The sequence below is a fragment of the Haliotis rubra genome, unplaced genomic scaffold (assembly GCF_003918875.1).
Source record: "Haliotis rubra isolate DU_JTF1 unplaced genomic scaffold, ASM391887v1 Scf29, whole genome shotgun sequence".
NCBI lineage: Eukaryota > Metazoa > Mollusca > Gastropoda > Lepetellida > Haliotidae > Haliotis > Haliotis rubra.
In genome coordinates this window covers 3,092,355-3,111,020 of record NW_025766957.1, presented here as the reverse complement: position 1 = coordinate 3,111,020, position 18,666 = coordinate 3,092,355, and the positions used below count along the sequence as shown (strand labels likewise).

At 44.1% G+C, this 18,666-nt stretch overlaps 1 protein-coding gene across 1 annotated transcript in view; it reads right to left on the bottom strand.

The window, feature by feature from the left end:
- LOC124281847 (protein saal1-like) overlaps positions 1-18,372 on the bottom strand; it is a 60,966-nt gene extending 42,594 nt beyond the window's left edge. Inside the window, exons 1-6 of the mRNA XM_046717850.1 lie at positions 18,282-18,372; positions 17,260-17,411; positions 16,039-16,152; positions 13,679-13,762; positions 6,446-6,525; positions 221-280 (exon numbers count right to left, since the gene is read on the bottom strand). Of these exons, the coding sequence (XP_046573806.1) occupies positions 221-280; positions 6,446-6,525; positions 13,679-13,762; positions 16,039-16,152; positions 17,260-17,411; positions 18,282-18,291 (500 nt within the window). The 5' untranslated portion in view covers positions 18,292-18,372. The remainder of the gene's footprint in view (positions 1-220; positions 281-6,445; positions 6,526-13,678; positions 13,763-16,038; positions 16,153-17,259; positions 17,412-18,281) is intronic.
- Between the last annotated feature and the right edge of the window lie 294 nt (positions 18,373-18,666).

Here is an 18,666-nt window from a genome sequence, read left to right as displayed (position 1 = left end):
TCCCGTTAGTCGCCTCTTACGACAAGCATGGGTTACTGAAGACCAATTCTAACCCGGATCTTCACGGGTAGGGTTTGGGGAGGATGTGAATGAGCACCACAAGCTCACTTGTCTGTTAGTCAGGTGAGCATAAGTTGGGCAGAACATTTAACTTCCTGAATAATTATGTAACTTGGTATGATTTTAAACACGTTTACAGTTGGCATGGTAACACGGTTACCTTGTTGTTTCCACTAGAGTTGGAGTGTCTGGATTTTCAACCATCATGACTATCATCTTCCTGTTGATGAAAACATACATTTAAAAAAGCTTACCAAAAACAAAAGGATAAAACATGAATTACAATGATAACAGTGAATATAGCATTAACTAAATAATATGATAAAGATGCTTTAACAGATAGCTTCTTATTTTCTGTGACTGCCATGCTAAGGTAAAAAATAACACAAATGAAATGATAAGGGACCAGTTTAGACAACTGGTAATGGTAAGGATATTGTAACAGAAAACTATTAATTGATTTTATTAAAGTTATGATGATAATCAGAGAGTTTAATATTCGAAAAACTTTCTGCCGCTATCAGGTTTCTGTTTGTTAACTTTATGAAAAATCTTTAAAAAAATCTTTGAATGGCATTTAGAAGAGATACACATATAGGAGAAAAATGTATAAATGTCAACTCTTGTAATATGAAAAACATGTTTCGTAGATGAATATTCAAAATGACAAAGTTATTATAATCTAAATATTTTAGATATTTAGATATTACCTCACCATAGGTGTTATGCATATTACCTCAAGCTCTGCTTAAAAGAGATCAGACAGCCGTTGATTTGCCATTCTTCTAGAATGGCTGCCTCGCGTATCGACAAGTGTATAGGAACGGAAGTGATGTAATCTCCCCTCCCGCGCAAGCACGGGAGTTACCATCCTATGGTAAGGTAAGTATTTAAATATCTAAAGTATTTAGATTTTAATACATTTTGAACTGTCTTATGCATATGGATTCGACAGTAGGATGGCGGTGTCGGGCTCCAGAGGACTGTCCCATGAAGAAAAAGACCACATGCCAAGGGAAACCAGGGAAGACTATCGGACTCGGTAGACGGGCAAGCAGCGCGCCTGGAAGCAAGAAACAGATAGTAACCCAGGGAAACCCAAAGGAAAACAAGTACGCACAGGGCGTAAGTTAACCTTAAGACTAATAGGTAAGGAGAAATAGTTACCTAGTGAACGGTAGGTCGGGTGAGTTGCTGGGCAACTACCAGTGGACCAAAAGACTGAAGACCTTAAACAACCTCGACGGCCAAGTCCCGCAGGTAGTGGCTGGCGAAGACAGAAGAGGACTTCCTCCAATCCTCCATGATGGCTGGAATAGTGCAGTTCCTATGGAGTGCCATGGTCGATGCCAGGGCCCTGATCTCATGCGGGTTGTTGGCTGTAGGGTGAGGGAGATCTTCTGCGTCGTAGGCGGCCAGGATGGTCGTGCGCAGCCAGAGAGCGATGGTATTCCTATTGACCTCACCCTTTGCCGCAGAGGAGAACGGGATGAACAGTCTCTTGCAAGACTGCCTCCTGGATGACGACTTGGAAATGTATATCTTCAGTGCCCTCACGGGACACAGCAGCTGATCCTCAGCGTTGTGGGGCCCTAAGATGGATGACAACGGAGGAATGGTGAACATCCTATCCAGTTGTCCCGGCAGCTGGTTCTTGGCCACGAAGTCCCAAAGCGGTCCCAAATGAACAGGTCCATGCCGAGACTGCTCGAAACGAACTCTGGTGACGTCCAAAGCGTGGATCTCACTAACCCTAGCCGCCGTGGCAAGGGCCAGAAGGAAAACTGTCTTCCTGGAGAGGTTCTTGAATGAGGCAAGGGCAAGGGGGGACCTCTCAGATGACGGAGAATGATGTTTAAGTCCCAAGCAGGAGGACGAAACTTGGCCTTCTGATCCTCCACCTTGAAAGCTTTGAGCATGGTGATGAGCTCTGGCGCCTTGGAGATCCTCCTGTCGCTCTTGACAGCCTTCTGCAAATGGTCCAGGCGTACAGATGAAACCGAGTTGGGTCGGGGTGCAGCTGACGACTGTGCAGATGTCTGAGTAGGTGAGGCCACTCTGGAAACGCTAGAGGGCTTCTTTCGGCGAGGTGGCGCAGATCTGGAAACCAGGTTCTGGTTGGCCACCAAGGCGCGACCAAAAGGAGATGTATCCTCTCAGTCAGCTTGATCTTTGCGACCACCGCTGGCAACAGAATTGGTGGTGGAAAGGCGTACGCATCCAGACCCTCCCACGACAAGGAAATGGCATCGACTGCCCATGCCGCCGGATCTGGAATTGGAGACACGTACAACGGAAGCTGGTTGTTGAACAGTGTCGCAAACAGGTCGATCAGGGGACAGCCGTGATTGTGACATAGAAGATGGAACACTTCTGGATGCAGCATCCACTCTGTTGGCCTTGAGAGAGCTTCTGCCACACCCTTGGATGTGCCGAGCTCTGACTCTGATGGACGTGGAGTTGTCTGATGCAATCAGGAGATTGGTGTTCCTCAGAAGAGGTGTCCAGTGTTGGACCGCTAAGATGACCGCTTGGAGCTCTAGGTTGTTGATGTGCCACCCTAACTCGGCGTCGGACAAACAGGTGGTTTGGTCATTGAAGTATGCTCCCCACCCCTGAAGAGACGCGTCTACGAAAAGCTCGTGATCGTGTAGGAACTCTGAACACTGTCTCTCCTACTCAGACGTTCAACTCTACAGTCCACCAGCGGAAGTAAGCGTGGAGATGAAGAGGTAGAAGAATCTCGACTGCAGGTCGTCCGACTGTATGTACGGAAGGAGGAAGCTGGAGCATCATGCGTCCTCTGAGTGTCAGAGCTGAGGTGAGGAGACCTAAGAGTGACTGCCATTCTCTGAGGGTGAGTGGCTGGGACAGCCCTCGGTTGGCAAAGTTGACAATTTTCATCCAACGGTCCTGGGGGGATCCTGACAAGATCGCAGTGTGTCAGAAACAAGCCTCCTATGAAGGTCAATTCCTGAGAAGGCTCCAGGTGGGACTTGTCGGTGTTGATAATCCAGCCCAGTTGCTCCAGGAGGCGAATGGCAAAGTCCATCTGTCTGCGTAGCAACTGAGGGTCGAGGTGGTTCATGAGGCAGTCGTTATGTAAGGGTCGAAATTGATGCCCCTGAGGTGGAGGAACCGGGTGAATGGCAAGGTGATCCGAGTGAAAAGCCGAACCTCAGGTACTTCCTGTGGCGATGGTAGATGGGAACATGCTGGTAGGCATCCTGGAGGTCGAGGCTGGCCAGCCAGACCATGGGCGCAAGCTTGGCATGCAGCTGTTCTAGGGACAGGATCTGGAAGTGAGGCGGCTCCGAGAGATAGAGATCGTTGAAAAACGCCATATTGTGAATCATGCACATCTTGACAGAATCCTTCTTGGGGACCAGGAAGATGGGTGAGTAGAACCCCGGGCACTGCTGGGGGTCTAGCATTGTCTCTATGGCTTGTTTGTCCAGCAGCGTCTGAATGTTGTCTGCTAACAATAAATGCTGATCTGCGGCATACACGTGTGACTGGGGCATTGTAGTCAGAGGCGGCGACATGGTGATTGGCAGCTTGTAACCGGTCTTGAGGATGTAACAAAAGGATCCTCTAGGATTGTCCAATTGGACCAGAAGATCCCTAGTCTCCTGCCTACTGGGGTAGGACGAATCGGCACGGCTGGAGGCGGGAGGTCCCAGTCATGTTGGTCCAAAGCTTCAGTGTCCAGAGTAAGGGCGCCTCCCCCTACCCCTGCCGGGCGTCGAAGGGGGCTCCCGGGGACGGTCCTGCAGGCGGCGCTGAGAATCGGGACCGGGCCTGTCGCGGCCACATCTTCTACCGAAGGCGACACGGACTGAATCTCTCCTCGGAACGTATTGAAGCTTCCCCCTTCCTCTGGTAGAAGTTTGGCCACGAAAGGTCGAACAAAGAGCCTCAAAGGTAGAAAAAGAGTATTAGTGAGCTCAGCATGCTCCTTGTAAACCTCAGGCATCCGATCGTCGAATAGGAAACGAGAAGCGAACGGGGCCCTTAACAATTTCCTCTTGAATTCTTCTTGCCAAGAACAAGGTTCAAGGAATAATGTCTGACGAACAACTGTAGTCATGGCCAAAGCCGCCTGAAGGTGAGCCAACAAGTCAGAAACAGGCTTCAGCATACGCTTAAGTTCGTCGTCAATGGCCAAAATCTTCGAATCTTGAACTCTGTAAGAGGACTGAGGAGAGCCCGACAAGCATTTCAGGGATTCATCTTGGGCAGCGATCTTGTGGATCTGTGGATCTTGTAGTCTCTCTTCCAGACATCGGGGCTTTAATAGTGGTGTTAAGTGACAACTTGGCAAAATTGGCGTCCAAGGAAGCCACTGCGTCGGCGACCATTGGGTTCGGCGGAAGAAGTAGCTCGGGTGAAAAACGAATGGCCCTCGTGTTGTCTGTGTCTCTAGACGAAGGACAAACTGGAAGCCTGTCGGCGATCCAATCAAAAAAATGCAGGGGGGGGGGAGGTACGTATCTCCTCATCATAATCAGGAGAAAAATAACGCTCTTCAGTATCCTCCCAGGACACGGCAGGCGCATCGTAACGGGGGCCAGAAGTGGAAGGCGTCGGGCGCTGAGGGTCAGGCGACAGCTGGGGTCCAATACTGAAGGCAACCGCCGGGGAGTGAGAGTGTGGCGAACGGCGTAATGGAGGCGACCTCGAACGTGAACGGCGATGGCACCTCCCTGAGGTCCGAGTTGGTGATCTGGAACGCCTCTCCCTATCACCCGATCGTCTAGGAGAAACGAGATCTGGAACAGGACCGACGGCGGCGACGGTTGGCGTTGGAGCTACGGCTGGGACTCTTAGAGCGGTGGCATTGTTTAGGAGACCGGGAGCGAGAGCGTCTAGTACAACAGGAGAGCTTGGCTTCCAGGCGTCGGGAACATTCCTCCATCAATTGGCGCTGCAAATCCTCCTCTTTAGAAACCATAGACGAGGGCGCCTGTCTGGGGATACGATAATCAAATAACGGCATTAGATCGGAGGTGGCGCTGGTTGATGCAACTGAACAGCAGCATCGGCACTGGAATGGCGCTGGGCAACGAAGGTGTCAGCGCGCTGGAATGGCACTGGGCAACGAGGGTGTCGACACAGGAAGGCACTGGCTTGGGTGTTGGCACTGGATTCAACGTGGACGCTGGAACTGGCTGCCGCAGGCAAGAGAAGCGTCTGTAGAAGTTTCTGCACCTCCGGTTGAGAAAGATCAACGAAGGCGTCAGACGGGCACTGAGCTTCCGGTGTCAGCGTACGAGGTGCAGGTGTAGAAACCCGGTTGGACGTCTGTTCTGTCACAGGTGTTGGTGGAAGAGACGTTCAGGAACAAAAAGAAGAAGCAGGCGAAGTCATGTTCCTTCTACGTTGCGAAAACCGCTTCTTCTTAGAAGCCTTGTAAGCCTTAAAGGCGGCGACAGACAAAGGGGTGCAGAAATGACAACGCTCAAGCAAGTGAACAGGAAACTGTAGCGCAGTCTGGGCACCAAGGGTGTGGATCCTTAGCTGACTTCTGCACTTTGCAGATGCAGCAAAACTGACGGGTCATGCACACAAAATTGTAACTCACGGAAAGAAGAAACGTAAAATAATAAGTATATACAGCAAAAAGAAAAAAAACCTGCAGAAAAATGGAAACACCCCTGCAGTAAAAATGGGCACAACCAAAATGGCTGACCCACTGTACCGAAAATGGCGTGAAAAAAAGCGAAAATTAAGGAATACCAGCATGTTACGCAAAACCAAGCATGAATATTATGGTGAAAGTACACAATACACCAAACATGACAAACGAAGTGACACTCACGACATGGGAACACACCCCACACCGCAGTGAGAGACACGAGGCAGCAAGGTAGGTGATAACTTATATTATTTCCTCTTCACCCACACATAGAGAAGATAGGACATATAAAACATACATACCAAACACAAACGTGAACTTTAATAGGTGAAAGTATGAGTATGTAGCAAGTAGCGAAACAAAAACGTCTGACTCGCTACACGCTTGAAGTAAAAGTGATTTTTCGATAAACCACGCTTGCGTGGGAGGGGAGATAACGTCACTTCCGTTCCTATACACTCGTCGATACAAGAGGCAGCCATTCTAGAAGAATGGCGAATCAACAACTGTCTAATCTCTTTTAAGCAGAGCTTGAGGTAATATGCATAACACCTATGGTAAGGTAAGTTAAAAAAATTGAAAATATAGAAACGTCATTTGGACCCTTTGAAACAATTTCACACAAGTTCTGAATATTGTCTTCATGTGCTGAATGAAATTGAACATGTTGGCCAAAAATGTGCCCTTATATATCTTCCTTAATCTTCCATTATAACAGAGAGGTTTTGTTCGACAGTTGATACTTACACCAGCTTATCACTTCCTGTGATGGCCTTGCATATCTCTTTGTCACACGCCATATTGCCAAGAATACCAACACAGATCTCCTGAAGAGGAATACACTGTGTTAATATTTCTAAAGATTTACTGACAACATATCATTTTGAACAGAGATCTCATCTAGTTCTTTCAAATCTGAGTTGTGGTGTACGTAAACAAGAGATGTCCCTGAGATTTTGTTGAGCAACTTCTCACTGAAATCATATACTGTTGGTCTAAAAAATATGTAATTTTCTGAGTAAAATTGATATTTTATACTTATCCTGACTAATGTATTATTGCTTGTCTCCTTCCTTTCCCGAACGTTAGTGGAACACTTGTATCTCCTTTTTGAAGCTCCCTTCAATAAAGCAGACGTAAAATCACTACTCACCCGCGAGTTGTCTCCCTCTCGGTTTAAGGGAAAGCAATAGCCACCGTCTTCCCAGCTTCACTCTCTCCGAATTGCTAGCCCGACACTTCGATTTACAGGGAAATCCAAAGTCCCTAGCGGGGAGGTTGGGAGGGCTTACCTCATGAGTCAGGATAAGTATAAAATATCAATTTTACTCAGAAAATTACATATTTTTCCTTATCCTGACTCATGTATTATTGCTTGTAGAATCCGACGGATCTGGTGGTGGGTCAAGCCACTTCTGGATTCCAATTAGTGATTTACGTCTTGCATACCCCCCTATGGGAACTTCCTGGTAGCACTTCAATTTACTGCTAGGCTCTGCTGCTGCTGTAACCCTTTACTTCCAGCTTTCTCTGATGGGGGGGACCACAATTGTTAACTTTTGGTCCTTGCTTCTGTTAACATTTTTATGTGGATTTTTGCAACTCCATCTCTTGATGCAAGCATCAAGTGGAGAAGCGACCCTTCTTATGTACGAGTACGTCCTTACAAGTACTGGGTCTTATCACTTATGCTTGTCTGTCTTAGACGTGCATATGGACTCTAAAGCTGTAACTCTCCTGAGTGTTGGCTTTTGCAAGTCATATGATAAAAGGGCGAGACTCTGTCTCAGCGCCTCTGTGGAACTGTCAATTGTGCTACAACAAGTGGGCCGAAATGGTGAATGCCAGAGCCGTCTTCAGTGGCGATGTCTCTCAGGTAGTGGTTGGCAAACACCATGTCCGATTTCCAAAAGCAGCCCTCCATTATCCTCGTGATAGAGCAGTTTCCATGTAGAGCGAGTGTTGACGTCAGAGCTCAAATTTCATGTGGATTGGAGGCTCTTGGAGGATCAAGTCCTGCTGCTTTGTAGGCCCGTAGAATGACAGTTCTCATCCATATTGATATCGTAGTGCGAGAGATCTCAGTCTGTGTCTCTGCCGATATAGGGATGAAAAGACGCTTGAATTTCCGTCTCCTGGTCCTAGACCTTTGTAGGTAGACTTTTAATGCTCTTACTGGGCACAAGGATATGTGTATCCTGTGGCCCAAGGACTGATGATAGTGCGGGGATGTGGAATTGTCTGTCTGGTTGACCTGGCAGTTCATTCTTTGCTATAAAGTCCCATCTCAGTCCCATATGCACAATGTTTCGATTTTCATCAAATCGTGTCCTTTCAAAGTCTAGAGCATGTATTTCCGACATCCTTGCTGCTGTTGCTAAGGCAATCAGGAACAGAGTTTTCTGTGTCAAGAACTCAAATGATGTCCTATCTAATGGTTCATAAGCATCACTGGTGAGATCCCGTAGAACTATGTTGAGGTCCCAAGCCAGAGCTTTAAATCTCTGTTGTTGGTCCTCCAGTTTAAAAGAGCGTAGTAAGGCCAGTAACTCTGGTACCTTAGTCAGTTTTACACTCGTCCTCATAGTGATAACTGAGCTCAATGCCGCTAGGTATGTTGAGAGTGTTGACCCTTTTAACCGCTTCGTTTGTCTAGGTGACAAAGATAGTCCGCCACTTGAGGGTGTGTCGCTTCCATGGCTGTGAGCCTGTTTTCAAAGCGTAGAGTCTCAAAGCTTAAGCACTTTGTCGTCATTACAAGTTGCGTGTTGACTAGCGTAAAGCTAAGCGTGACCGCTTTAGCTGCCCTGGCGGAATATCCTCTGTTATTCAATCACGCCTTGATACGGTCCATGCGTGCGTAGGCGGAACACCTTAGGGTTGCCGTGTGCTTGCTTTGTGTGTGGATGTACTAGCAAGTTCGCCCACTCTGGTAGTTGCAGTTGAGGCGGTCCTAGTTCTTGTATGAGAATGGGGAACCATATTCGCTGGCCAATAAAGGCGATCAAAATCAGTTGCAGGTTCCTCGTCTGCATGATTTTCTGCAACACTTCCAGTATTAGAGCTGGTGGCGGGAACGCGTAAGTGTTTAGTCCTTCCCAAGAGATGCTTAGAGCATCTGTTGCCCATGCTCGTGGATCTGGTATTGGAGAGACGAATGTTACCAGTTGATTGTTGAATCTTGTGGCAAACAAGTCTATTAGTGGTGCTCCTATCTCTTGTATGATCTGTTTGAAGATTTCTGGATGTAGCATCCATTCTGTTGGGGATGGCTGAGTTGGACGAGATAGTGCGTCTGCTATCACATTCTTGGCTCCTGGAATGTGGCATGCTTTTATGTGGATGTTCAGATTGTCTGTTATGCTGAACCGATGAAAGCACAGGTTCAGAAGGTTCGCCGACCTTGTTGACCCTTGTTTGTTTATGTAGAACGCCACTGTGGAGTTGTCCGTGTGTACCGTTAGATTAGCATTTCATAGAATGCTGGTCCAGTGGAGTATGGCGTTTATCACTGCTTTCATTTCTAGCATGTTGATATGCAGATCTTTCTCTTGTAATGTCCATTTCCCAGCTGACACTTCGTTGTCGAGGTGTGCTCCCCATCCTTGGAGAGATACGTCCACATATAGATGCGTTTTGCACTCCGGCTCTGCTAAGTAGGTGCCTCCACAAACATTCGATCTCTGAGTCAACCATAGTAGATATGGTTTTCGTCTGTCCGGGAGTCCGAAGGGGTCCGGATCGTCCAGATGTGCAATTACGAAGACCTGTAGTGGGCGTAGTTGTAATCTCCCTCTGCGCGTCATATCCTATGCTGACGTGAGGAGACCCAACAGACTCTGCCACTGTCGGAGTGGCCACGGAGAGAGTAGAGGTTGCGATACCATCTGTTGTATCTTTAGCCAACGGTCCTCTGGTACTGTTATGTGGTTTTCTGTTGTGATGAGCTGAATTGCTAGGAACTGCAGGTCCTGTGTAGGCTCTAGTTCCGACTTGAGGACTGAGTAGGCTCTGCCAACTTCGTAGTAATAACGGAGAGAGTAGTGCTTGAGATACAATGGCTTGTATCTAGATCCAACGATCGTGAAACCCTTGCCATGTCCGTAAGGGAAACGAAGCAATGTCCCACTCTGTGACTGCCATCATTGTGAAGTCTATATAAAGTAGACTGGCTGCCGTCACCAAAAGTCCGTCAAACGTATGTTGCTGCAATTCGCCTGATGAATCATCTTCAATGCTGACAGGGAAGGTCTTTTACCCCGTGAAGACAGCCGAATCACGTAGTTCCCGTCTAACTGGACTGTAATTGAGGCCTTCCTCCCTCGTTGAAAGGTTGTTGTCACTTGTAAACAATTCCCTGACATGTGAACTCACGTCCGACTTCTGCGCGCAGGGCGTTGTCTCTCATGGACCAATCAAAATGAAGCATTTTGATTCCTTTAGCTTCCCAGCGATGTGACGTCACCGGTGTAGCAGAAAAAAGGTCCTCGTAGAATCTTGTTCAGTCGTTGATAACTTATCAACACTCGGTCTTGTCCGTAGCCTTCGGAGTTATCACGAAAGTGACCATGTGTATAGAGGGTTGCATCGTAAACGCTAGCGAAAGATTCGCCGCGTAATACCGCTGTAGGTAGGCTGTTTTCCTGGCTGCTGTGACTGTTACTTCAGACCTGAAGATAATTCAGTCGTCCTTTTATACAGATGATCAGCTGAAGTCTACACCTCGTCAGCGCTGCTACTTGTAGACTGCATTCATCGATCTCAATGAAGCGTCGTAAATTACCCTCTTTGTGTTGAAACACACAGGTCCTTTTAGAGTTGATGCTCAACTTTGTTGTAAGTTCTACAAAGGGAGTCGTTGATGATTTTGTAGTTTACATCAATCTCTGGAGCCTTTATGCAGGGTCCCATGTAAAGTAGCGGGAATTCCCAAACTTGAACGTTGGGAATATGTTGACTTTGTAACTTCATAGCCTTAGCAAGGCTGCTGCTGAACCACGCCAATGTGAATACCTGAAGATCTGTACGCAAGTGAAGATCTCTATATGGACATGAGTCCCGTTATTATCTTCTGATGTAGATATATCTATCTAAAATTTCTCAACGATGTGAATCCCGTCCTGGATTCAGTCTGAAGATCTGCGCAGGTGATGAATTCGGACAAGAGTACCCCTCTTGAACTTCAACACATGTCCCTCAGTCTTTACGCCGGCGAAGATCTCTTCCTTCGAGGGTGATGCTAGGTCCAGTCCATTAGCCATCCAATATTTTATCTCTGAGTCCGAAAATATGATACCGCCATCGTCCTCTGTATCATGTCCACTGGTATATGATCGTTGAATATCCTTGGAGATCTGCGTGGCGATCTACGTGGCGATCTACGTGGCGATCTGCGTGGCGATATGCGTGGCGATCTACGTGGTGATCTGCGAGGCGATCTCCGTGGCGATCTATGTGGGGATGAGCATGTTGAACTACGAGTAGTTCTAAGAGGCGATCTGTATGGCTACCTGCGTGTAGGTGAGCGTCTTCTAGGCCGGGATTGCCTTCCTGGCAATGTATTCCTAAGTGGTGAATCCCGTGACGATCTGCGAGGTGTTGTTGACGCCCTTGAAGATAATTCAGATGACCTTCGCGCAGGTGAGAGATTTTGTTGAGGGTCTGAGTCCCGAGACGTCTCTCTAGACCTTCTAGGTGGTGTAGGTTTCTTTCTCTGTGAAGTGGGTAGCCTGCGTGAAGGTTCTTCATTAGCCTCATCATCTGATGATGATCTCATTAGTTCTGGAGAGCGTGCCGTCCTGCGCGCAGGTTTGCTGACGTCATGTAGCGTAGATCTGCTCTTAGTCCTAGAGCTAGATTCTCTGGTAGGCCTCTCAGATGTATCATCAGTGTGGGGTCCTTCGTGCAGCTCTGGATCCTCTCTGAGGTTGATGACTTGAGCATGAGAGCTGACTGGCTGTCCATCATGCGAGGCTCTTTCTTGTGCGAAGCGCTTCTCCATCATCTCCATCATTTGTTGAGAGAATTGCTGCATAAAGGCCCCGGGGTTGACTGTCTGCGACGATTGTAGAGATGTCGTATCTGAGATGGTAGCGATATGGTCCAGGGATCGCTGTGCCTCATGGATCTCTGCTGTCAGTGTAGAAGGTAACTCGGACTGCGTAGATAGGGCTGCTGACGTTACCGTTGCTGAGGCCTGCTACCTTTTCTCATGCTGTATCTCTGGGATGATCGACAGCGGCTCATCATAAAGGCCTCTCTCTTCCATCAGGACGATTTCGGCCGACAAGGTCCTCGTAATCTGCGAAGAACTCCCCGTAGAGCTGGTTGAAGTCTTAGGGGTGTAAGGCTTCTTCTGCGTTGAAGATGGCCTCTTCTTCTTCATATGGGTTGAGGAGTTGTCCGATGTAGAAGATCTTTTCTTCGATGTAATGGCGGACATCATCCCACGCCCATCTTCTGAGGACGCCTCCAGCAGGTCACTGGATGGAAGTATGTCGTCTGACAACGTTAGACAGCTCTTTAGGGACTCAACCGGTTTAGCCATGACTTGCAAAAGTCGTCTGGATTTATCCTTAGCATGCCTAAGTACAGAGAAATAATAATTATTAAATTCAATTTGTGTTAATTGCTGACATAATTTACAGCGAGAGCTGGAAGTACATATTGTTGTGCAACTGGGCACAATAAATGCGGGTCTGCAGCAAATAACCTAAACCTACAACGAAAACAGGTTTTCATGAAATGTAAACAAACTGAACAATCACGTAAAACCGTGAATAAACAGTCAAATTATGAATAAATTTCAAACCATATTGTAGAAGGATACTCCCTGAAACCTTATAAAGGTAACTTATAGGGAAATAACTAAGTTATCAAAGGATATAGTGCCGTATTGGAGACACAGGTGCTCTCCCAACCGTCCACTAGGGCGAAGAAGGAGAGAGTGAAGCGTGGGAAGACGGGTGGCGCCGTTTTCCCGCCAAAACCGAGAGGGAGACAACTCATGGTGAGTAGTGATTTTATGTCTGCTTTATTGAAGGGAGCTTCAAAAAGGAGATACAAGTGTTCCACTAACGTTCAGGAAAGGAAGGAGACAAGCAATAATACATGAGTCAGGATAAGGAAAAATATGTTGTATCTGGTGATTTTCTAACTAAACACTGCCTACACATTTCCTTATATTTACCTATTGTTCCTTAAATTATTGCCGGAATTGCTTGTTTTCAATTATTGATGTATATGCGCACATGCAGCTATCTTTGTTAATCAATTATTGCGATATTTCATAATTCTGTTTCAAGTGGCATTGACTCATGATCAGAGCTCCACTCGAGTTGAATCTGGGAGAAAAGATCAAAGTGGATTATGTCATAAAATCTTCAGTGGAACCAACAAGCATGGATATATGACTGACAACACAAAGATGATCACCCCAGGCCACTGGATTAGAATGCACTTGATTTTCTTGCTGAGCCCCTCAGGGAGTAAACAGCCAAAGCTGCCCATGAGGCAGCAGAAGATTAGCAGTAACACTAAAAGCTCATCTCACCCCAACCTGGATGAAGACAGACATGTTTCAAACAAAGGCACTTGCTGATGGAGACATTTGTCTGGAATCAAGCTTTTCAACATGGTCTTTCATCCAACTACTCCCTACAACGGCAATGATGTAGCCTAGTGGTTAGAGTGTTCACTCATCACGCCGAAGACCCGAGTTTGATTCCCCACATGGGTACAATGTGTGAACCCCATTTCTGGTGTCCCCCTGCTGTGATATCGCTGGAATATTGGTAAAAGAGACATAAAACCATCCTCACTGATTCACTACTCTCCACAACCAATGTAGCTTAACTGCTCCTGATTTGTGACACGCTGTACATAGGGCCAAGTGTCACCATTTGCCAATCCAGGGATTGACATTGTGAGTACCAACAGACATCTTCAGGGAATAAAGTAAGAACATGTTACACAACTCACAGTCACTCTGGGGGCTTTAGACTTAGCAATCACACCAGATAATATCTCCACTGCTTTGAATTCTTGTAGGAAAACAGCCACCTCCTAAAACAAATGAAACAAATATCAAAACAATAGATTTGTGTAGAGGGGAATGTCTAAGTAACCATCCTTTCCTTGAAATAAGGTTCACAACATAAAACAGAAACATTGTAAGTTGTCTTAAACATCCATGTGTGGAGTAGTCTCAATGGTTGAAGGCAGCATGAAAACAACCTTTCAATGATATGAGTATGTTATGAGTATCTGATCAGGTCATCAACCTGTTACAACCAGAAAAGGTTACCAAGGACTGATGCCTTGTGGTAACATGTAACCCTCACAGGATGTGGTATAGTAGTGTTATCTCCATTGAAATCTAATTCAAATCAAAATCTTTGATACATTGCTTCTTTGTGTCAACATCTGACGACACCTCAATAGAAAGTCACTACAGGTTCAGCATGAGACAACTTGAATCGTCCAATCAAAATGAAGGATGCATGATATTTGAATCAATCAGACTTCAGCTTTCGGAAACAATTTGGCATCGTTTTTTTTCCATTTCATTCGCAAATTCAGATCTTTGCTAAAGAAAATAGTTAAAGAACATAAATATACCCTTCATAGGGCAGCCTTGTGCATGTAGATGCCATCATACATACAAACAAGCAGATGTGTAAAGCATCCACAACAAAGTAGCAATGCAGCTAGTGCTGGAGCTATTGATCTAACAATCAGTCAATCGATCGATCTCACTTGCATCAGCGATTACCGAAAGGCTTGGGAGACTAACTGATATTCATAAAATATGAAACATCATTAAAATTTCAAAAGTATGTTTCTTTTTGTCATGGTTGTTAAATTAAGACATAAACAACTAATGCAGTTTCCTGATGCATAAACTGCAATGAAAACAACATAATTACATGGGTGTCTCAACAGGAAGTATCATGGACCGTCTTGATTTATGTAGCATTAATTGGTGCCTGTTTTATTTGCACAATGTTATGACTGTGTCACCGAGTTTTGTGATAAGGTTTACAATTGCAATAAATTATTAATAATTTACTGAACCCCAATAATCGATCTCCATATTATGAGTGATAACCAGCTTTAACTGTAGCTTTGGTTTCACTCATCAAGATTTCCTCAATTTTATTGATTTATGAGATACTGAAATAAGATATGAATCAGGGGTGGAAAGAACTTTAAAATTGCTAGTACTCCGGTGCAGTGGCACATGTAAAATCACTTGCCCTGATAATTTTTCCACTATGTTTTCTTGTTGATTTTTTAAATAAACCACATAATAAATATTGGAAAGTCAACTGGACACCGGTACAGTGTGAAATACAAATTTGCTTGCCCGGCAGAAAAAAACACTGGACTCGGGCGTCGGTCAATGGGTTATTTCCACCCCTGATGTATACATGATTGATTCCCACACTCGTACCCTAAAGATTAAAAGCTGTGATGCTGATTCATCTCATGCAACCTATTATGGAGGTGTCCTCGTATCGTCATGAGGAGCGGAATCCGAGTAAAAGATCTGATATTAATAGTGGTGTTCCGATGATCGAAAATAATCGAAATCGATCGAAATAAGGATTAAAAATAATTATTGATTGTAAAAAACATATTTTCGATTAATCAGAGTTTTGTTATTTTAGTATAACTCACTTGAATGAAGTAAACTAACCATTAAATTTGATGAATATTCACAAACAAACATGCCCTCAACAGTGTAAAGCTATGCACATTGTAAAATTTTAACCACTTTTATTGTTTAATTACAATTCCAGTGTCTTTCTTGCATGCATGCATTTCATTGCATGACAGTATTAGGCCAGACCAATTTTATTTCTTGTTTTACTGTCTGCCGGTTGTATGTTTTCAAGAATGAGGAAAAAAATAAAAATTAATTTTCCCTTCTCAAACGATAAAATCCTAATGTTTATGTGATATAAGTGAAATACTCTTGAAATCAGTGTGAAACCTATATTCACTCAACATATATTTAGTTGATAGAAACAAACCAAAAGAGTTAACATGGAAACTCACGTAGGGTTTTGCTTTGACTGGTGATTTTATTTTTATATTTCTGAGGACAATAATTCGTAAAACAAGAAATAAAATTGGTCTGGCCTTAGTTATAAAAAACATTAATTAGAAAAAACCTGGGAAAAAACCCTTAAAATTGGTGATTACATTAATAATGTATACATTTTGATTGTAATCGATAATCGTTCACCACAGGTCCTCCGATAATCCATAGTGGATTTGGTTTCCGATTCACAACACTAGATATTAACGAGACTGATCACCATGGTTACACTTACAGGATTCATGGACATGTCCCAGAGTTTACACAGCTCATTCTGGAGGTCTTCATCCACATCCACGCCAAACTCGGTCTCCGCAGCTTCTTTCCCCTCGTTCTCCTTGTCTACTTCCTGGACAGAAACACACTTAATCAGTGATGGTGACCCAACACATTGACAAATCTGAAGTATCTTATTGTGGCTCAATTACCACTCACTCACCATGGTTTTATCCCGACCTGTTCAAAGGCTGATAATCAGCATTAAGTTTGAATTAAAAGTCAGAAACCATTCCCAAATTTGAATTAAAATTCATAAAGTTATTATGGTAATAAATAAGGATTGACTTTGCTTTTATTTCAGTAATAGCAGAAACAATAAATAAATAAAATAATGTTTAGTTTTATGTAATAGTATGCATAAATGTTTTAAAGAAAAGGAACAAATGAATCTTTCTTCACAAGTCAATAAACAATTAAATATAACTTTTACTTTTACTACACATGATTATGGTGAACATACACGGTAAATATAAGATTCTACTCAGTTCTTTAGCATGCTTAGACATCCTTGAACTGTCATTGTTTAAACATACAAATTTCTATGATGATACAAGAATTTTTAAACTTGAGAGTTACTATGATTACAATCCCTAACAAATAAGTTACAGTTTACTTGCCTGAAGTTCGCATCATTAGTGAGTAAGCAAGTTTAGTTTTAAGCTGCTTTTAGCAATATTCCAGCAATATCAGAAGGGGACACCACAAATGGGATTCACGAATTGTACCCATGTGGGGAACCGAACCCGGGTCTTCGGCATGACAAGCGGGCACTCTAACCACTAGGCTACCCACCACCGCCCCATCATTAACCAAAATAGATTTAGTGTTAATGCCTTGGCTATTATTATCTCTAAGTACAAGACAGAAAACAATCAATATACCAATGTCAAAAGCAGCTGAGACCCATGCAGTTCTGGGTCAGAATTGCTCTTCAACAACCCATGCTTGTCGTAAGGGGCAACTAACAGGATTGGGTGGTCAGGCTCACTGACATAGTTGATGAATGTCATATCCCAATTGCATAGATTGATACTCATGATGTCAATCACTGGATTGTATGGTCCAGACTCAGACTCAATATTTACAGTCTGTCATTAGCTGGAAAATTGCTGAGTGTGATGCACAAAACAAACAAACAAAACAAAAACAACTGACTTTAGAAAAACCTGACTCTTACCTGAATGAGTTTCATCAGGGTGGTGAATAACCAGTGTTTGCTAAAGGCAGTCTGTCCAATACTGTCTCCATGCACCTCATCATTCTGGCAGAGCTCTGGTGGCGGGGAGGGGTTGCGTGTAATCTGTGGGGAGCCTCCAATTTCTTCACCATCTGAAATATCACAGGACTGTCTAGAGGTTGCAATAATTGTACAACGCACTGAAAATCCATCTTCCACCTCAGTACAATCTGAGAAAACTAATTCTGGTGTATCAGAATTGTGATGATGCAAAAATATTGCAACATGTAGCATAAATCCATCCATAATCACTCACTCTCAGTCTAGCTCAACATTAATGTGGAACAACAACTGCTTATATGATGGGAAGTAGATGATAGCAACAAGTTCACATTTAAATGTTGTGACAGTGTCTGGCTCATCTGTTTCCGCTATATTAGTGAGAGGTTCACCATGTGTCACATGACTATTTACAACATTAGAGCAACATCATGGCATCAAGAATACCTGTACCAAACACATAATACCAAATGTGGGAGACGGACCAAGCCAACACTGGAACAACTACATGCTAAATTTGTTCCACATTACTTACATGAAAGCTTATATATGTATACATATGTATCAGATAATATCACAGACGTTGATAACAACATCCATATGTCTTAATAAAACATGCTGAAATGTCCTTGCATTAACTCCAAAAGAGTTGCACAATATCTTGGTTACATAATGAATGTCCCAGAATGATGGGCAGTGAATAAAAACTGTCCAACATTGTGCCACTGCCTAAAACGCATAATTCAAATAGGTATTAAAAGCTGATAACTTCAAACAGGCCACTGCTTTTGACTTGAAGCTGATATTATTGGAAGCATTGTAATATTGTAAGCGGTTTCAGTGTTTTAACTTAAATGTGTATGACGTTTAATTTTCAATAACAGTGTAAAACGAATCCGATCGATTCACGCAGACAAAACACTGCAATTATGTGATCGATGGTTATGTTTCTGACAAAGTACCTGCGCTCATACTTGATTAGTAACCACTGCAAAACAAAAATCAAAATTGTAAATATTATGGTTTTCTTCCCGCGTCGGCCATGCCTGATCAATAAAGCTTTAGAGTTACCTCCCTTCAAGAACTTGTTTAGGGACAGTGTCAAAATATTAACTCTCAAATTGAAAGCTGATCGTGCACGGATAAATTTTGTTTCGTCGTTTCAGATATTTTTAGCGTTTGATGAGGTGGTTCTAGTTGTGTAATAATCTCGTTAAACATTAGTTACTGGGATATACTTTAATTTCTTCTCAGTAGAATCTCTCACAGATGTCATGCGTTTTAGCTGATTACTAAACCATACAAATTCCAAACCCTTCAAGTGACAGCAAGTAAGATCAAACCAAG